The sequence below is a fragment of the Pygoscelis adeliae genome, unplaced genomic scaffold, assembly GCF_000699105.1.
Source record: "Pygoscelis adeliae isolate BGI_AS28 unplaced genomic scaffold, ASM69910v1 Scaffold171, whole genome shotgun sequence".
Taxonomy (NCBI): Eukaryota; Metazoa; Chordata; class Aves; order Sphenisciformes; family Spheniscidae; genus Pygoscelis; species Pygoscelis adeliae.
This window is the reverse complement of record NW_008824186.1, coordinates 375,175-397,120: the sequence shown is the minus strand read 5'-3', so window position 1 is coordinate 397,120 and position 21,946 is coordinate 375,175. Positions and strand designations below refer to the sequence as shown.

The following is a 21,946-nucleotide window of genomic DNA, read 5'->3' as shown; positions in this document are numbered from 1 at the left end:
AGTCAACTTGGTGTTAATATATGCATTGTCCCCAATGTTCTTCAGATGTGAGAAGCCCTTCATACATGGTGGTGAGCGGCCAGCGTCTAGAAGCTGTACACAAAATGGCAGAAGCCAACTCAAATGGTTGCTATTTGAGTCAGCTGGAAAATGAAGTAGTTTAAAAATTTGGTATTGTTTCCAGCATGCTGATCACAGTCATCTGGCGGTGGTGTAAATACCGCACATATGTTTTGCCTCTCTTTGTGTTCTCTCTGTTAGTTCTATGCACTGGAATTAGTAAAATTTTGCAATACAGAAAGAAAAGTCAGGTAAATGCTGACGACTGCATGTAAAGTCAAGACATTAGGCAATTATTCATGATTCCTCAACTCCCTGTCATACAAGGAAATGAGAAGAATTAATTTATGCTTGTCCTAGACTTGCCTTCTACATGGAAAAGAGAAGAAGAGAATAACCTTTAGGAAAAGTCCTTCATGGCATGTGAACTGGGGCTGCTGCTCTTCCCTGCCTTGGAGAAGATAGCACATCCCCACCTGAGGCAGTCCTCGGTGTATGATGTGCTGAGGATTTGGCCAGGCTTGGGCCTATTACTTCTATACTGCATTACTAAAAATATATGGATCAAACTTACTTTCTGCAAGAAAGCCATACATTGCACCCTCTGGGTCACTCCAGACTGGCACTTGGAGTAATCTGAACTGTCCTTTTAGCTAGATGATGGTTTCAGGGGTTTTCCATTATGTTTTTTAAAGCCCTGTTACTAAATATCTTGCACATGGTTAAAAATACATTCAGGGAGGACCTCTGAACATTAAAAAGACAGACTGGAGCCCAGTGTGTTACATACTGAAAGAGGGGGCACAGAACAGCTGCTGAGACATCTTCTGTCACATATCTTGAAAGTCTGAAGAAAAACTACATCATTTAGCGCTATCTTCATTTCCAGCTTGTGCAGACAGCAATAAGTACTTTTACTTGAAGTTAGAATCTAGTTCATGCTAGCTCAAGTTAGAATTCCACTCTGTTTGGGATATTTGTTTATTTTTCCCTTTGCTGCAGGGTGAAAGGAAACTTTTATTTCCTCCTGATGATGACTCTGATACGCCAATGATGCCTTCTGGAGCAAAAGCCCTATCAGTCTTGTCTCCTAGAAGAGTTGAGCATCATAGCAACAGCAACTGTACTTCTTAGTGCCCAGTGCGGTGATATGGGAGAAGAAAAAGGCTTCTAATACTCTACCTTTCCTCTGCAAACATGCAAAAATAGCCTAAAACACACTCCAGTACCAATATAAAACGTATTTCCCTTTTTGATAAACTGCAATTAATATCAATAGGAATTCTGCACCTTAATCCTATTGTTGACAAAAAAAACCCAACCAAACAAAAAAAAAGACAAGACATCAAGCCCTAGTTTTGTGCCTGGCATCTGATCACTAACATTAATGGAATTTCCACACTGCCCAAATACGACATGCATCCGCTGGACATTTATTTGACCAGCACATGTCAAGATACTTTCCTACGCTTTTAATTTATAAAAAGACTGGTGAAAAAGTCCCAATGGCAACAATCAGAATGGACCTTAGAAACACTAGTCTAAGCACCTGCTCTGTGAAGGCTGCTTCCCATACATCTTTTGCACTTTAAAAACTCTCCACCTCAAAATTGACCCTAACACTGATGTCACCTGTTGTGAAGTTTGTTTTATAGAGGCAAAACGATGGTAAGATCCAGCTCTCACTTGTTTCAGTAGAAATGATCAAACAAAGGCTGGGCTTTGTTCAAAGTTATTCATTCTATTAGTATGGAAGAAAAAGAAAATAATATAACAAAACAACTACAAAAGGTCCAACTACCACATTTTTTCCCAGATCAGCTTATAACCCAGATTTCATATTACTCTCATTGCTAACAGCTTTTGTACAAAACAGCCAAAGGAAACAAGCTTTCGTAAGAACTGTGTCAATTACCTGTTGGGCATGAGCACATTTTTTGTTTCAGAAATATCTTTGTTTCTATTTCAATAAACTACACCCAGCCAACATGGCAACCCTCACATTTTATGTGTTTCTAAACCTAACAAAATCATGAAATGGATTAGGGTAGTCTTCCTTAAAGACTTCATGAAAGTGTTTTGTTCTTTTTTTTCTCTCTCTCTACTATTTCCTTTATCAAACTGCATAGAGTAGAATTTAAAACTAGCTACCACGTAGTCTGTTGAGTTTCCCTAGGCATGACCTCACTTTACAGAATGTATGAGGGTTTAGAACATGAGGCATGCAAGTTTGAACACTAAATTAGGCTTTAGGAGCTGCTGATTGTTGATTAAAACTTTCATTGAGTTCAAAGGGTACGTGATGAATTATACAGAACCAATCCCACAGGACATGAAAGACAGATTAAAAAATAAAAAACCCCACCCACCATAAAATAAAAATTAAAAATGTCTCAAACACAATTACAGTAAGAATACTGGCCCCCACCCTACGTTAATAGGAATCAGCATAGCCTTGGAGTTCCACTGATTGGCTTTCACCAAGAACTGGGTCTGCAGGGCAAAATCTTCTGCAACATTACTTGGGTTTTATGCTGGTACAACTGCTTTCTCTGCAATTCACTGGCGCCTGAACTACAGCTGTGTAGCTAAGAGGCAAAACAGTGAGCCAGATTCTCCCACTACTTATTGTTTTTAAATTGGTTTATCTCTACTGACTTCAGTGGATTTGCTGTTTGAACTACATTAGCCTATTAAACAAGAGGACAATTACGTTCATTGATTTCAACAGGAATTTTGTCTGGACGTATGGAGTGACAGCAGAATGCAAGATCTCGTTCTTTATTTAGGACTGTGTTCTTTTTCTGGTTTAGTTTCTCATCCCAAAGATGCCCTGACCACTGCACTCCTGATTTCTTAAGCTGTTTTTGGTAGAACTTTGAGATAAACCAGTGTAATTAATGTATTTATAATAGTCAAAGGAAAGTGCTTGAAAATTATGTTCTTCTGAAGCCTTAGACACATAAGTGCAGATTTGCTGGGGTTCTCTTTCATCATCTGTAGAGATTTGCTGGGGTTCTCTTTCATCATCTGTAGAGAAACCCACGAAGCAGAATCTGAGAGTCAATGAGTCATTGTCAGGCATCAGTGATACATCTACCAGATACTCTCCTTCAGATTTCTCCCCAAATTACAAAACTTGTCTGATTTGAATGCTGGAAAAAGGAGTGGTTACTTTCTCAGATCTGTCCCACAGATTTTTAGCCACACAAAACTTGAGCAATAGCTCTTTGCACCAGATACTTCAGGGTAACATCAGTTAAAACACATAAAGAAAGACAGTTACAGTGTGAAAAATAAAGACAAAGTTAATTGGAGAGAAAGAAAAGCAGATTAAATGGGAAGAGGCCAAATAAGATAGAGCAAGCACAAGTCCAACTGAAAGAAAAACCATGAACAGAATAACATGAAGAGTTTGGATGGATGAGGCTCTAATAAGGAGACTGACTGACACAAAAGATTTAGTTGATGGAGGTTTTTTGCATGCTTATGAGAAAGCCAACACTGTAATCAGACTAAATTAGCATGCACAAGGCTGAAAAAGAATATTTAGTCACCTAACATGAATCCGAATGTAATAAACAGTGACAATTCATCATTCAGTGCCAAGAATGATTTGAATCTCTGCACAAGTGAAAGACCGTCAAAAATGGGAAAAATAATAATTCTAGAGATCATATTGGGTGATAAACAAACACATTCCAACAATAATAATGCTTCATATATTTTTAATGTCAGAGTCTGGCCACTTCACAATCAAAATAAGATATTCTGAGCCACAGCTCAATCTGGGAAAGCACTTCTGCCTTTTTCTGGTTGAAGCACTGTCAGCAGGGAAGGGAAGATGCCCGTGTGTTTCTTGTCAGCCAGACACACACATGCCCACCCAAACAGAAACTCTAGATGTATTTTTCAAGAAACCCCTCAGTCAATTTCACAACACTACCAAGAGCTGTTTAACGCCTCTCTTACCTGCACAACAACAACCTGAATGGACACATGATCTGGGAGTCTGATTGGTGCTCGAAAATACTGTGATAATGCAACCAGAAGATGAAGTATTGCTACGAGACTTTTAGCATGAACAGCTGAAATAGATATTAAAAGCACAAGTTACAAACTGCAAAGTAACTAGGGCACATATTTTGATTTTTTAGGATGTAGGGATTATGGGACTCTTTTCCTCTTGCCACATAGAGCCAGGGGGCACTTTAAGGCACCTCTCCTTTACTGGTCTCCTCCTGCTCAACAGGTCACACCAATGCAGCCCAGTCAGTGATATGCGTCAGCACCAAAGTGTTACTTTTTGCAACATGTCTGGATGCCACAGGCTTGCGTAGATGGAAATCTGAAGCTAATCCAAAAGCCAGATTTCATGTACGGCAGTTTAAGTGCTGTCTCTGCATTCTCCTTGCCTTTCCTTTATTCCCTTTATTTCAATAAGGATTTATGGACTATCAGAAAGATATTTTTGTACTCATAACATGCACTTACTCATTTTTAAGTGTCACAATGTCTGCAGGATGATAAACGAGCCTATTTTGGCAGAAGCCTTAAGCAATAACTTACTAAACTCAATGACTCAAACATTCCTCATGAAGTTGTTATAGTCCTTGTTATTGAAGTTTTTTCACAGCAGGTTTCATACGGGTAGTTAACACTAACACGACTTACAAGATATCAAAAGCCGTACTGTAGGAAATCCTTAATCAAGTATCAAACCATTGGCACGAAAGTGAGTAATTTCTAATGCTTATTATTGCCTTTCTTCTTCTTCTGTTTTGTTTTTGCATTTATAGTTTTCCCCAGAGTAGTATTCCTAAATGATCTTTGATAGCTACAGTACAGTGCACTTATGTTCTTTGTACTTGAACTAACCAATAACTACTACCTTACGTCACTGGTAAAGCAGGATCAGATTCACTAAAATATCCTTCTTCATTATCTTCCAATGCAAGTGTCAACTCTGCTGTGGAGATACTCATTCATATGAAATGCAGCATCGCTGTCAAATTTGTCTGGGGTGCCAGTGGTCACGGATGAGGTGCTTTAGCAGAACACTTAAAAGTTGTCTGTCTGCCTAGCACCGGTGTGTGCTACAGCTGGCTCCAGCTGCTGCTGTCTATCTCTACTTTAGCTCTACAACACATGTAAAACATTAAATTAAAACTTGAATTTAGATTTTCAGGCCACTCCAAACACCCTGCCTCCAGCTGCATAACAGAGAATGGAAAAAACCTGGGGGGAGGCTGAAGAGAGATGGGGACAGAAAACTCAGTGGGACCACACAAAGGGGAAAGTCAGAGATGCCTAATGTTCACTCTTCTTTCCTCGAGCTATTTCTCTCCCTCTCACTAATTTGTTGTGAATGGAACAGGATACAACACAGCTTGGGTCAAGACAGGTATAGGAGACAGGGAAACTGCTATATACTGGTCACCAGCGTGAAATGATTCTGGATACCAAACTTAAAACAGATTAAGAGGCCTAATTTTCTAAAACTGCTGATAACCTGCGTTCTGCAATGCATATGCACTAAAATGTCTTGTGTTGGGCCACTGAGGGCATTTCTATTAGATATTACTATGTTCATTTTTAATACAATAAAACAGGAAGGGTGCAGTCCTAATCTTAATGAGAGTTTTGTAATCAAAATCAGTGGTTCAGATTTAGCCTTAAACAATCACAAATGTTATTCATATCTATGTTGCAAATTTTACACAGAGTCCTAGGACTTAACTCTCCTTCCGCCTATCTACTACATTTATGCAGGTACTTGCTTGTTTCAGCAAACCAATTCAGTGACAGAAAACCTAAGATGGTATGCATATGGGCTTAAGAGCAGAAATACCATACTTTGACAGACTCTGAAAAGACAGTCTATTTAAATTGGAGGTTGAGCACCAGTAAAGAGAATAGAGTGTACCACATCTGGAAGTGCCCTACAGAGCAGCTCATACCATAAACACCAGGCTTCAGCCTTCCCTTATCATTGGATATTTCAGAATTCCAGATAGCAGCTATAAACTCTTGGCTGTCAACAAATGAGAACAGCATAGAAAACACACAACTTACAGTCAACGTTCCACTTAATGCTTCTTGGAGGGAGTTTAAGGGTTTCATTGATCTTTTCAAGTACTGTCTGCAGCTTCTGTTTCTGAGCAATTTCAGACTGAGTAACTTCAGCTACATTCAGCTTCTCACTTTCAAGTTTCTCTGAAGTGATAATAGAAGAAAAAAAAGAAGAAAAACCACTGCCAACTCCATGAAGAACATAAAGACATACCATGCACCTAGATGTACATTCAAGAGTTATTAGACTTCCTCGTTTTAAAATTATCTGCTTTTCCTTCCAGAGCCACTTCCCCCCACACTTCTGAACTCCTAAAGATACAGTTCACATTTTCCCTTTATTTGCCTATTGCCAAGGGGAAGGCCAAGCATTAATGAAAGCCACACTACTGGCTAACAAATACTTGCTGCAACTCCCTTTAGGGAACACCAGACTCTGAGGTAAGGCCCACTACTTTGCTACTGGATAAAGGGTATCCTGTATGCAAGTGGCTTGTACAGCAGACCATCAAACCTAGAAAACAGAGACCAACTTTAAGAAGATTTGTTTCATCAGTCTCAGCCTCCCAGCCTCTCCCTCATACTCAGGAGATTTAAAAATTTTACTTGGCCCATTTGTGATAAAAAGTGAAGTGACACTATATTCACAGAGGTGGAAGATGCGCCCAAGAAATGCGAACAAGTATTTCTGGAGGTATGAAAACAACTAAAACTTTAGGCAATTTCTTTCTATGACACCACAGCCCTTTTTTGCACTCAAAATTTGCAGTAGATTTTAAAATACTTTATGAATTGGTTTGTTAATAATTAGTACAGATTGCTAGGTATATACATACATGGCTTAGCGTTTACCATTAAATAGTAAGCAAAAAAAAATTAGCAATAAAAGCTCCCTGATAACACCACCAGAAACAAAATGCTTAGTCGCCTATCAATTTACTTCTATGACAGAACATCATATTAAGCTTGGTAAGATCTGATCTTGTTCTCAAAGCCAACTGAATATCTTGCCAAAGAGAGTGAGTCTGAGCTACCAGCCTATGAATCCTGCCTAAGAGACTGCTATGTCCATGAGTTTCTTGTGCCTCCACAGAAATCAGTCTGTGCATAGTCTGACAACAAGACCAAAGTCTTCAGCTAGCATAGACCTGATCCACAAGGAATTAAGGCTAATGGAAAAGATTCCACTGAAATCCATAAGTGCTGGATCAGTATACGCATATTTAGAGTCAGGCTGTATCTGATACGCATTTTTTGGGTTTTGGGTGAAGTCACTGGAGGTCTGCCCATAAGAATCAAATTGCTCAGTCTGGGGCATATCCAGTCCATCACAATATATTCAATAGCTTAACCATTCATAGAAGGGAATAGTCTGTGTAGTCTTTATTAGAAGTGCTCACATGATGTTTCGAGATTCATTTAAAATACTGAAAAGAAATTTACTAGAGACTTTATGAGCTGTAATAACTAAGAAAATGGCTTCCAAGCCAACAGCTAAAAAAGCACATGCCAGCTCTGCATTAGCAGTTTCTTTTCTCTATCTGTTTCTCAGCTGAAGCTCAGTTTGCAGTCCACTGGGTACCATTACCTCAGTAACGTTAAAAGCCAGACATCAAATCAGAAAGAAATTCCACCTTTCCAGAGGAACTTCGTGATGTGAATAAACTATAGTATGGAACCAGCAGAGATTAAAAACATCCACCGTTGTACTGAAAATACCCTTGCCTTCAAACTTACTTTCCACTTGTAACACCGTTAAGTTTGTGCAGCACATATGCAGATAATAAATTTAACCGGAGCGAATGCTGTTGCCAAAACAAGAACCCTCCCTCTCTAGCACCCCAGGTAGGCTTTATGCTGTTCTCATCAACTACAGAGCACCACACGTTGCACCGCAGCTATAAGGATTGTGCGTACAGCCTGCTGCTCAAGGGTCTCATAATACAATGCTATTTTTATATCACTTAGTGGCATAAATGTAAGATGATACCAAGGCTCCTAAGTAGGAACAAGTGATCCACTTACTGACAAAGTGCCCCAACAGCAGGCACATATATTTTTTCTTACCAAATAATTTCTGCAATACTTGTCCATCATACAGGTCTTCAGCCAAGTCTTTCACAATAATCCTCTCTCCTACCAACACATCATTAATCCAGTCAATTAATACCTATATGGGAAACACAAATTTGGCAGTATTATACACTATTCATTTGCAATTTAAAACACATGTCATTTTGTACAATGATGAAAATATTTAGCGGAAAGAATACCAAAACTACAATGGCTCCAAATACAAATCAGTCTGAAGTGCCATCAGAATAAAACAGGAAGGACTTAGGAAGAACTCTTCAAAGGTGGCCGTGGCAATGCACCACAACGTCTAGACAAATACCCGATTGATGCAGTGCCTTCTGGAGTGAAATCCGTCCTTTGCTTTTAGTAGTATTTTAACATTTTATTGTGAAGCAAAAGGTGTTGAAATTGATTCTAATAAAGCTTTCTGCTAAAGTTCTAACCCCAAGAATCACAAAGACTACAAGAGAAGTCAGTGTGATCTTAGATTGGGGGTGGAATGGGACTAAGAATCTGGACTCAGGATTTTAACCCAAATTCTTAAGTCTCACTGTGCCATATTTAGAGAAAGATACTGCAACAAATGACCTGCCCATTTCACTGGGATGTACACACCATGTGGTTTCATTTAATTAATATCTAAACAGTGCTTTGAAGTGTTCAAATGAAAGAGGCAGGGATAGCATTAAAAAATAGTTTCACTTTCCTGAAAGTGTTTACATGCTTTTCATTACCTTCATTAGTTCTTGTAATTTTGGGTCATTTCTTGAATTTGGATCAACCATTGTTCGGACTTCATTTTCCTCTGGAAGGTTTAAAAGAAAGATGTTAGAAACTATTACAGGCATGACACTTTATTTTACATCAAGCTTTTATGTTGAGATGTAAAATTGTTGTGAATTACCTAGCATAGTGTCCTCAGGGTCTAGTTCAAATGGAATTGGACTGAGAGGCAAGTTAATGGCATTTATTCCTTCTTCCTGTAATTCAGATACTAGGAAATAAAAAAGAAGAGCTTGGTCAAATTTCAATTCAATTTTACTTACTATTTCACTCTTGCTAAAAGTAGCATTAATTGTCTTAATTTCTGTACAAGAACATGACTCTATTAGATAAGCCACTAGGTGTAATTACAGCAATAAAATATAGCTAACAAAAGTGGTAGGCCCAGCCAACAAACCTTTACTTGTACGAGTAGATTTTTCATGGATAATGGTACTGGAATCAATGCAATTTCCTCAAATCTTTTCCAGGATAAGGCCCATTGTCCTCAAATTTTAAAAGGCTCACTTGCATTTTAATAGTCCTGACATTTTAACACTAATGAATCTTTTTAGGTGAGGGAAATTATTATTGCTCTCAGCTATGTCACCCTTGCTTTGGAGATGCTTCAAGTTTAGCTACTTGAGAAGAGCTGGGTCTGATTATATATCCACACAAGAGCTGCCATACTGATAAACTATTTAGGACTTAAGGTGCAGTTGCAGCACATGGCGCTTTCTGTTGTTCAGGTCAGAGACCAGCTGGAGCAGACTGTGGGATGCTTCTGGCCTGTGTTCTTGGCCTTTCTTTAGCAGAAACCACGGCAGCAGGTCATAGGTGTAAGATGATGAACCCTCAGAAGTATTGCCTTAGTGTGGAGTCCAGACAGGTTTGAGAAAGAACTTGGACACAGGAATAGGGAAGTAATCCAAAATCTCATAGTTTGGAGATGCCCACAGTTGTCGGGAAATATGGACAAGTTCTTACTCAGCCAAAGTCCCCTAATGCTGCAAAAATCAATGTTCTTCTAATACATGCTCTGAGAACATAGGAACAAAGAGATCCAGAGAAGAGTGTAAAAGCAGTCCTGCCACTAGTTCTGTACTGTACAGGTTCTGTACCTGGTAGAGTTCAGAGCAACTTCATTCATGCCTCTGGGTGACCCAAACTTTAGTAAGTTACAAAGACAAAACCCTTCCTTCACTGCCCAAAGGTGCCTCCATAACAGAAGAGAATAAATACAAACAAGCCAATACCTTAATCCTACTGCTATGGAAGAACACATAGCACTGTGCAGGGAGGGTACCCACTCCGAAGATCAGACAAGTTTGTATCTTGCTTTGCAACCAAGAAATCAGTGCAAACCTGATTTACCAAATCAGGAAAGAGGCTCGCTGTCTTATGAATGACAAGTAAATATGTTGTTTTGACCGCTCATTTTCCAGTGTACAGACCTTCAATAGAACTGGTTGTTAGCACAACTGTTCCAGTCAGAGTTTAAACTTAAATAACTTAATTCAACCATCCTACATGTGTCCTAAAGATTCAAGTAGCTGTATACGCCTTCTGACATGAACTAAAACGTATGATTTACGTGCAGATGCAGATTCACCATCTAACATTTCAGATTTACTACCTGAAGCTTTCCTCAGTTTATTTTGAAAATTACAGAAACAATTTAGGTTCGGAAAAAACAGAAAAGTAGAAGGCGACAGTAGAGATCTTGTGTTTTGTTCCTGGTCCCGTGACTGCCTCATAAGTTAGCTTTTGGAAAATGGTTTTACTTCTCTGCCTTAATTTCCTGTGTGCAATAAGTACAGCTAAGTTTCACATGAACACTGTGATAATTAGTCAGTGATAATTAGTCAGTTGGTGTGATAACAGTACTTAAAACTTTCCAAACATTCTCTACGCTTTGTGAAATGTTTTGTGCTCTGCCAGATGAAACGCCTGTGCCCATTTCAAGAGTCTGCATAGCTGTATTCAGGCATCTATGTAAGATCCATAGCAATAATGGCTGTTAGAATGCTTATTACTTTTAATTGTACAAAAATAACTTTGAAAGATCCTCTACCTTCCATACTGAAACACTAACTTCACTCCATACACTCACCCTGCTTGTGTATCTGTAAAATACAAATACTGAGCAGCTCTAAAGAGTCATAAAATAACGTTGACAATAATAGTTCCCTGGATTGTTGTATATCCTGTAAAACTGATGGCTGAGAGCAATGGACCAAATTAATCCCTCATGTAACTCCATTGAGTTCTGAGGAGTTATAGCAAGGATGAATTTAGTCTAGCATGTACAATCTCAGGAACTGCTTACACTTAATGGCAATTTTTTGAACTGCTAGCACTCCTTAGAGAAAATCATTGTTGGTTTTATTAACCTCTTTGATTTTTTTTTTTTTTTTTCCATTTTGGTTCAAAATGGTTATGGGCATAAAAACGTCAGTGGATAGAAAACTTCCATGTGGAGGTCTTTCTGTTCTGAAATGTTTAGTTCGTGTAGGACTTCCACACAAAGGTTCCTAGGCAGAAAACATTTTTTTCACATCAATCCCAAGAGGGAGCACAGAAAATAAAATCTGTTCAAGCCAACTGGCTCTGCTGAGCTCTCCTATCCCAAAGGGCTGGATGCTCTGCTTGGGCAAGACACACTGGAGGAAGCTCATTTTCCTAGTGAAGGACAGTGGGGAAAGCTTTCGGCTCTTCTACCCAGGGAGAGACCCACTGGCAGAGCTCGCTGACGCTTCTCCAGGGAGACTGGGCAGACCTTTCAAGGCTGAATGTTTTATATGGCATTCTTTACAAGGCCCACTGAACCTCCCCATTTTTGTCCTCCAATGTGCACAACTATTACATTCTACTTTTAATAACATGACCTTCATCATATCATCGGAGTTCCTGAAAATAAGAGAAAGCAAACAAAAAACCACTATATCTTTGCATGGAAAGGGAACATAAAATAAAAATAAAATAATAATAGATATCCATGGTAAACTAACACATTGATCTGTTCTAGAATGCATTGCAAGTGTTGTATTTATTGTACAGCAGGGGCTAAGTCCTGCTTTGCTGTACACAGGTATACACAAATGGTGGTCTTGTTCCCCCAAGCAGCTCACCCGAATCGCATACATCTCTCACACCTGCCCGAGCTATATTGCAGAACCTACACAACACACCACCAGATGATCCAAAGATCCCAGATGGATCCAGTTTGCCAGAGAGGACAGCTCCTCCTCAGCCACTGCATTCTGCAGTGCACAACCCATGCCCAAGGTTGGTATTAGACCCGTAATAAAGACTCCTCCTGCCCTCCTGTCCCCTACAAGGGGAAAACATGATGGAGAAGCCCTGAGCCTGATAGCATCTTTTTCATTTCTTTCCCAATATTGAAGAGAAAAGATTTAACTACAGATTAATACTACTACTAAAAGGAGCAGGTAAGAACACATGCATTATATGAAGTTGTACGTAAAGGGAGAGAGTATAGCCTCACTTTCTAAGAATTTCCATCAAAAAAGTTCCATGACAAACCACTAGTATATTTAGGTGTTTATAGAGGAACCACAAAAATGTGATTGAGGTTAAAAGTTTGCATACCACAGTTTCAGCAGAGAAATCAATTTTTCAGCTGCTTTTCATTAATTTGTTTTAATTAATTTTCATGAAAATCACTTCAGCAATTTAGTATTTTAATAAAAACAAAGCACACGGGTTTGGAACAACTTTTGCAGCAGCTGAAATTAAAATAAAATCATCTGATTTCTTGAAATACCTTGAGGAATGACCTGGAGTGTCAGTAAGACCCCCACTCCGAGTCTTACAGCATAAAGACCCAGGAAGGGAGGAAGGAACATAGCTGCAGCAGTTCACCTATACCACACCAGTTGCCAGGAGCCAGACCAGCACACTGGGACCTGTGGCAGCTCCTCTGAAGGACAGTATCCACAGAGCTGTCTGCTTGACATCAGGCACACTTGGCCACTGGATGACCCCAGCAATCAGAGTTAAGAGCACCTTTCTGTTCTCACCCTCTGCTGCGGCCCAGATACAGCCCAGTGCGTTGGCTACCATGGGGCTTGTTCTCGTTGTGCTTATAATGGCATGATTAGGGACTTTATCCTTTTGGACATGAGAAAAAATCCAGTCCTTCATGTTTTTTTTTACAGTGACCATGCTGAATGGAACTGGGGGTTGAATGTACTTCCAAAGCAAGACCCTTAAAAGCAACAGAGTTACACACGGCCCAGACAAATCTCTGTGGATTGGCAATGTGAAAGTCCCAGTTTTAACTCTGGATAAGGAATGGACACTTCTGCTCAGACTTCTGATTCAGCTCCACATGCCAAATTTGTTATGATGTAATCAAGTGCAACTCCACTGCTATCAGCTGTCAACAGATTTCCTCCTATCATGCCAGCACCAAATTTGGCCCCAGAGCTAGGGAGCCCACAAGCTTGTATCAACAGCAACTACAGCAGCTATTTTAAGCTGGATAGAGTTCTTACTGTTTTAGATGCTCTAGGATTACAAGGTCATAAACCTATGCTATCAAATCCACGCGGGTGCTCTGAGCCAGACTTTGCCCTTTGATGCGTGCATCCAACTGCCATTGAAACCGTTGGACGCCGAACACATCTGAAAGTGGAGTACTGCCCATACGGTTTAAATTGGCTTAATTCCTCTAGTACATGCAGCCTGTTGCTCCACATTGTATTTATTAGACAGTTTCATTTGGGTTTTTTACTTGTTTATTTTGTGTGCTGAAGGCTTTTTGCTGCCCTGTTCAGTATTCGGGGCTTAATGTTATTCTGATTTGAATAAAACACACCTTATTATTTAACAGAGCTCAGAAATGCCACATCACCCAATGCACTCTCTGTGGTTTAGACGTATTTTACATATCTATCCAAAGAATCATAAAATAAATACAGCAAGATGTAGTGTTAAATGGTCTCTCCTCTGAGTGCTACAGCCATGTCTTTCCATATAATTGATTCCGTACTTACAAAACTAAAATTACTCAAGTGCTACAACACTAACGGATTGATTCTGAAAGTTTGTGACTAACTAGAACCGAACCCTAACGTTGGAGGAGCACAGTGACACAATGCTTCTAACCTCAATCTTTCAAAATCAGGAGATTTAAATATGTGCATATACACCTACATAAATATATATATACACACTTCTGCAGTTCTTTAAGTTCCTTTCTTTCTTTAATGTAAGCGTTTTCCATTCAAGGTCTTCTCAGCCATTTTTAAGGTTGCAAATACTTTGGTTTGCTGGGAGGGTTTTTTTTTGTGGAAGCTGAGATTTGCTGACATTCACATGACTCCAGGAGTTTAAGCTTTCTATAAAAAGTCAAAGGACAAACTCCCTGATATTATAAACTACTATGGTAGACAGTAGTTTTACGTGCCGTGTCTCTATCTTAGGCTACTTTTTCTTGGAACAAGCACAACTTGGAAGGCTAGCTGCAGACATCATATTGCCAGAGTAACACTGGGTATTTATATATACATCCACTTTCAAACATGCATGCATATGCTACATATGTTTACGTGTGTAGCCAGAAGTTATAGACAGTTTAGAAAAATGCTGATTTTCATTAAGAAATGTCTTTACAGCTCTTTTACAGAGATATCCACTCAATTATAGTTGAGCCAAATTTAGATGAATCGGTTTTGATTTCATATTCTCTTCACTGGGTGCAAATTTCTGATAAATGCTCATTGCCTTGATGGCTTGCTTTTGTAACCACTTGTGCACAAGAGCAGCTTTACTTCTTCTACTGACTTGATAGTCTGCAATGCAGACTTGAGTGTAAATGACTGTATCCACACAGATTTCAGTGGATTTATGCTGATTTATACCAGCTCACTGGCTCACTGTGATCTCTATTCCCCCTTACATACTCCAGTTTTATACCCTGATATAATTTCAGTGGAGTAATTCTGAATTTGTACTGGCAATTGTGAGAAGAGATCCAAATTACCTAAGATGGTCAGAGAATGAGAGAAAAAACAGCAAAAGCATTTTCAAAAAGTCCTAGTTTAAGCTTTTGCAGAATGGTACTATTTAGTCAAGCAAACTTATGCAATTGCTTTCTGGGCCATCCATCCAAAGTGTTATTTTCTAATGCTTGTGTGTATGCATTTATAAGTCCACAAAGGGAAAAGAAAATATTAATCTAAAATGGTACTGCCTAATTTTCTTGAATACATAATTCATCCAATATGGATTTTGGCAGCTCAGCTTTAACTCCCAAACAAAAGAAATCCACACAAAAGACTATAAATCTGCATTACACATGGTACTAAAATGATGCAATGGATTTATAGATGTTTACAAGTTTGCAGAGTGTGACACAGCGTCCACCAGAAATTTGATATTCGCAGCACAAAACATCATAAACATATGTCTGCAACTACAAAGGGGCCTTTTTATGTGGGGATCATTGTTAAAATTGTCTTCAGAACATAAACCTTAAGTTGTAAATGCTACTCCCCATTTATTCTCCAAGACATAACAAATGAGGAAAGAAAAGCAGAGATATGTTTGTAATTGAAAATGTTTCTCAGGAAATGATCTGTACAGGAACATCATTCTCATTCCATTAACTGCTGACTCCAAGCCAACCATTTGTAAAAGTAAATAAACATGCAAACTGGCTGACAACAATGTGCCTGCCTTTAATGTTACTGCATTAGTACCCAGTCTCCAAAAAAGAATCTATTTTCTTTTCTCATTTCTCCATTAAACCAAACATGGCATACACACAAAAGAACGGGAGAAATGCTGTTCACAAAAAAGAATGGGAGAAATGCTATAATCTAATTTTCATGTATGCAATACAAATTAAATGCTTATTGCCTTGAACTTTCTTTAAAGCCCAAAGCTACTCCAAAGTACCTCAGTGACGAGCTTGCTGTTCCTTACTGTTTTGCAATTAGCAGGGAAAAAACCCCTCCATAGATTGACAGATCTCTGGTCTGAGTAGGTAAAACACAACAACAGGACAGGGAGCAAACTCAATCCTTTTAAAGAGTATATGTGATTTTCTTTGCCATGACACAAGTAGCTTCATTAAGCCTTACATGCTTTCACATTTCATTTGGGATGAAGGCTCTTTCTCAGAATTTTCCTGTAGTTTCTAAGAGGTAACAAGTGGTGCAGTGTCAAGCTAACACAGATGCCGGTCATTCCATTCATTCCTTCAATACATCCTCTCAACACATCTTTTAAAATACATCAGCAGTATTTGCCGATGTTTTGAAAAGCCTGTCACCCTATAGGAGTGTTTAAAATATCACTGAAAAAAACCAAAAGACAGTCTTGGGAACAAATGCAGACAGGAGTTCAAATGACACTGATTTTTTTCCCCCCACGGAAGAACAATCCATGCATACGAGAAATGCTGTGACCATTCCAAGTTCTTATCAAAATGTGCTACGCTGAATCTGATCCTAGCCTGAAAACTCCTCAAACTGCCTCAGATACATCAGCAGGGTCTTTGTGCAAAAGATACCTGCAGGCTGTTAGCTGGTCTGCACATGGTATCCCTAAATACAAAATATTTTATTGAAGCAAATCCTTTTGACAGCTAAGATTTCCAATTTATTGAGACATTTACTGAGAAATCTTAGAACTGATTTATTGAGATATCTCAGAACTACATGGGGTGCTTGGCGCTATATGGAGACAGAAGGGAGAGCATTTGTATCCTCCTCACCTATATTTCAATATTTCTCAAGTTACAACAAATCTGCAGGTAGCAACATCCAGAAAAGAGTCAGACAGACCTCTTGGTGTAGTCCTAACCCTAACCAAAGGGAGGCAATTGTTCATCCTATATGCTCACCAGCCTGCTGCAACAGTTTTTTCCAAATATTGTGGATTGGAGAAGCTGATTTTATAGGACTGACTTGCCTCGTTCTCTGAATCACCAACCAGCTAATAGTAGCTATTCCAACATCAACAAGAGGCGCTCATGCTGAAAAGACAAAACCAAAGATCTGTTCCAAGAAGTCTTTCCCAGCTCAACAAGTTCTAGCTATTCCTAAGGGAAAACCCGAAAATAGTTCTTAGGAATGTGAGGGCACACTAGTAGCAAGCTGAGGATTTCCTGAATTTCTTGCTCTTTTCTTCTTGTGTATATAAGCCTTGTTTTTGAAGGAGAAAAAAAATTGTCAGACCCACTGCATCTCAATAATCTAGATGACTTCTTGGAAGAATTAGAAAAATGACTACATATACTGGAAAGTTTAAGTTCCTTTTCAAGGACTGCGAATTGGTTTATGTATCACACATGGTCACTATTTTCAAAGTGTAGTTCCTAGAGCTACTTGTGTTTTAATATAAAAATCTGGTCATCTTCAAGGAAAGACTTTGTGACAAAGGGTCAAAAGATTTGTAGTAAGTAGCCAAGTATTTCTACATCCCAGAAGGAAGAAACAAAACCAAAGCCACCTTAATATCTTCTGAGAGCTCCTCATGCTTCAAGATCTTTCTTTGGTATCAAAGTCAACCAAGATAAGAGTTTGAGGGTGACACCAAGGCTGGACAAGTAGCAAACACAAGGAAGATGGGATAAGGGTGACCTGAAGAAATTAAAATAATAATGGATACAAAACTGCAGATTTATTACTTATTTGCATAACTGGTAGCTTGCAGTCCATGCTTTGGTACCTTCTGTATCAATCCTGAGCATCTAACTGTAGTTCTCAGATTCAGTACAACAAATGAGAATTGACCTGTGACATGTAATTCTTTTTTCCCCTCCATTTGAAAGATTTAATTTCTTGCTACATTTAATATTTGTGCCTAACACACAGCTGGTTTCTAAAAGTCTCTGCAGCGTGTTCTAGGGAAATGAAGTTTCTTGTCAAGGACAGAATCAGGATCTAATTTGGGAATTGGGATCTAAAGACAGGCCTTCAACATGGAAAAACTAGGCTGTGGCTTTGGCTGGATCAAAAGCAACCCAGCTACATCCTTAAAGAAAATGGGCTGGATTTGGTGAAGGGCAGAAAAATGAAACCTTAAAATGGCAGAAATATATCTTCTAGCATACTGAAGAATAAACTACCCTTTGGGGTTCTCTTGACCAGTGTGGAAGTTAGCATGTGTTTGACAGCAGAAAAACTTCAGGCTTGGACTGTTACAGGAAGGACTACAGAAAAGGTAAACTTGTTTCCCCATCCTTATTTCAAATGAGTGTGCATCATCAAGATGCACATCTGATGTGTGGAAGCCCTCTTGTTCTTACCCAGCCATACAGCGTGAAGGGTCATTTCAGGGACAGAGAGGAATATATTAGGGCTGTGGCAACCCCTGACTAGAGGGAGGACTTCGGTCAGCTGGCATGAATCACAGTGTGGTGTGATCAATAGTATGGCTGTGGTATTCTCCTAAAACACATTTACACAAAAGCGTAAGATGATGATGCAAGACAGGACTTTGGTAGTACAAACTGGAAACTATGTTTGGCTTAGGAAAGCAGAGTTAGTTCTCAATTTGCACAGGAAATAAATCAACACTTTCCAGTCTAGGCTCTCAAATCCCTTAATCAGAATTAATTAGTTTAACATCCCACCAACAGAAGAAAATAGCATTATCCCCATTCTGCAGCACAGAAAGTGACGCACTTCTAGATTAAGGGATACATTTACATGTTTCCTTTCTGGAGACACAAATTGCACTTGTAAAATGGAAGCTAGGCACTTAAAAATACAGCCTTAAAAACCTGTCTATAATGTTACACTTAGCCTGACACAGAATGGACAGGAATACCAGCACCTCGTTTCCCAAACCTGTATCATGGCAAAGAAAACACCCTTCTTTTCATATAACCAGTAGTAATGATTTTCATCCAGCCCTGTGCCTTGTCCTTCAAGGGCACTGCCTGGTACCCTCCTGTGCATTCCTGATCTTGCTCATTTCCTTACAAAACTCAAACAGCTGTTCCAACTTCCAAATGCCCTGTCTTAAAAAAATTACCTTACTGAACTGTTCATCTGATTATGGTGTTCACATGTTTCTTATCACGAAACAAGTTGCAAGCAATGTAAGCACCAGCACTGTAAGGGTAAACCCACAGCTCTGAACTGCACATGCATTGCAACTGTCTTTTCCAAGAGATCTCAAACAAGCTGTGAGTTCGGAGCAGCACTTGCTACAACCTGTCAAGCGCTGCCAGACAAGGGAAAAAACTCTCTGTAATACTCCTACCTGTTAAATGCATTTCACGGGTTGCTGTCATTACCAATGTATCAATTTCAACATGCAAAACATTCATACCAATAGCAACTGTGGCTGTTATTTCCTACTTCGCAGGTGAACAGACCAAAAATTTAATTCAAGCATCCAAGTAAATAACCTTAAATGGGTTTTACTTCATAGCAGTAACACATTCAGTTTCCCAGAAATAATCCGCAGCCTTCAGTTGTTGATGTCATAAATGAGTTTATGTCAATATTTCTATTAGAAAGTGTTTAGTACTACAAGATTTTAATTTTAATAAGCATGAATATTAAAACTTACCTACTGCATGATACGTAGCCCATTTGAAAACTGCTATCTCAAGCATGCTTTTTACTACAAATGACAATTTTCCCTGAGTGGAAATTCAGCTGATAAAAATCACTGTTTTCACACTGGATCCAGTATTACTTAAGGACTGAATTTGTACCAAACTGAAGTTAATAGAAACACATACTCATATGAAATACCACTAGGATGAAACAGTTAATTCTGTCTCACTCATATTGCAGAAATATTTTCATGGAATAGCATTCAAAATTAACAAACTACTGTATTTTCTTCCTCTTTTACCCAGGAAAAATGAAGTCTGACAAGGGCAAGAAGAGAATAAACTCCCATTCTTATCTTCAAAATATTACAAAACAAAAATAACTACCATTGCAAAAATAGAAGGTCAGAAAACAATACTCCTAAAAGATCACAGAAATAAAGATGAAGAATAACTGAATGAGTTGGTCTAGTCTCCTACCTTTACGGCAAAATGCTCCACAGCCCATCGTAGGGTTGCTGGGCCACCCTCATAGTGCATCACAGGGAGAACTGTAGTCTTTAAGGGTGTTTGAAGCCCCTTGCTCTGCAGGCCCCTTTACTGCTGCTCTTCAGAGAAGCTGTATTAGCTTTGGAGCCTGTTTTCCAACAGAATGGTCCAAGCACATCACAACTCTCAGCTCAGAGCATCGCTTCAGAACAAGTGACTGACTGCCTATATAATTTAATATGATGCCACATGAGACTCATAGACCATCTGCAAAAGAAACTAAATCTGCTTTTTGCAGCTTGGTAAGTCGCATTCTGAATGCTGGGATGCAGTTTTGACTGTGTGCTTTTGTTATCAGTCATATAACTGAACAAAATGCTCAAACAGCAAGTATAAAGCACGTTTTTACCAATCTCATAGTCCATTTCTGCCATAGGTAACTTGCACCTTTTCCCCTTACAACCGAATAAAGTCACAATTCCCCTCAAAGCGTAGGAAAGATCTGGACACAGACATGGCAATACTGGAAGTGAAATTTCCTTCTTTTTTTTTTTTTTTTTTTTTTTTTTTTTTTGGTGAAACAAAGGCTGGTCAACAAGAGCTACAGAATCCTTGAATCCTGTTGACAGAATTGAGATGCACAGGTGATATTACCAAATTCAGGTCCTGATCACGGTACTCCTTTCTCTAGAAATACTTTCCTACCAAAATAATTAGCAAAACTTACATGGAAGGAGGATTAAGCATATAGCAAGCTAAAAAGCAGAGGAAAGGAGAGGGATGAGCCATCAAAAGAATAATAAACTACTGGTAAGAAATAAACTAGTTTTATGGGCTATGGGTCCTTCCAAAGAGGGACAGTAATGAAAAGATAATCTAAAGCAATTACTTACTCGGGCTAAAAATCAAATTGCTATGAAGTTTTTAAACAGACTAAAACTTTTCAGAAGCTGTAAAATATTTAAGTGTCTGTTTCAACTTAGAGCAGGATGAGGGAAGTGACACATCCCTGGCTCATTTCTGAGTCGCTGAAAGTGGTCACCTTTCTAGTTTCCAGTTGAACTTCATTTAAAGTACCAGTGCCAAAAGGCAAGTATGGAGAACTGAGAGGTATTTATTGTTTAGGGTTATTCAGCTGTGCTACACAACATTCCTCCCCCAGGTTTTGTATCAGATGGGATTCCTTGCTGAAAAAGACACGGAGCTCTCATCACTGTTCTGAAACCACATTCTTCGCCAGTTCTAAGGAGTCTCTGATACACATAGCTCTGCAGCTACTGGGTCACTCCTAAAAGCAGCTTTCCCCCGCCAACAGTCCTATTTCATGCTGTACTCACAAGTAGTAATGGGGCTCCCCATTCTGACTCCTGGAGTCCCATTGCTTTCTGGCACTGGGAAACTGGATTGCTGAACTGCTGAATAACAGCATTCAATTACAGGACAATACTGAGCTGGCAGTTCTTTACCAAGCTTTCCTTTTACTTAATTTCTGAATAGAACCGTAAGTGTCCCAGATACTTTATTACAGCAATCCTGTTTGGGAGGTAAGTACAGCTAAAGGAAAACCACGCTCCACTTGAAACATCGAGGAGGATGCTGAAGATGATTATATGTTAAGAAAATTCACAAAGTCTGAAGCCACAGCAACCTGCATCATCAATTCAACCTATTTTATAAGTGATTATTTATATCTATTTATAAAATGGCACTTTTTTGCATGCACAAAAATAGCTATTTTACAAAAATAGTAAATGAAAGTTGGGTTTTTTTACGATGAGTTTTTGTACCTACAGTAGTAGCCAAAAGATCATGTCCAGGTAAACTGTTCTAATAGGTGTAGTTACAGTAGAGTAAGAAAGCTGCAAATTAGCTAAAGCAGAACTGCTTTCTCAGAGGGTGTAACATGGCAAGAAGTTGACAGTAGCAGGTCTGAAGTGCATA

The 21,946-nt window shown here is 39.0% G+C and overlaps 1 protein-coding gene across 1 annotated transcript in view; it reads right to left on the bottom strand.

Annotated features, from left to right (window-relative positions):
* Positions 1 to 21,946, bottom strand: part of PARVA (parvin, alpha) — a 55,965-nt gene that overhangs the window by 15,020 nt on the left and 18,999 nt on the right. Inside the window, exons 2-6 of the mRNA XM_009334569.1 lie at positions 9,113 to 9,202; positions 8,943 to 9,013; positions 8,200 to 8,302; positions 6,136 to 6,276; positions 4,033 to 4,148 (exon numbers count right to left, since the gene is read on the bottom strand). Coding sequence (XP_009332844.1) covers positions 4,033 to 4,148; positions 6,136 to 6,276; positions 8,200 to 8,302; positions 8,943 to 9,013; positions 9,113 to 9,202 — 521 coding nt within the window. The remainder of the gene's footprint in view (positions 1 to 4,032; positions 4,149 to 6,135; positions 6,277 to 8,199; positions 8,303 to 8,942; positions 9,014 to 9,112; positions 9,203 to 21,946) is intronic.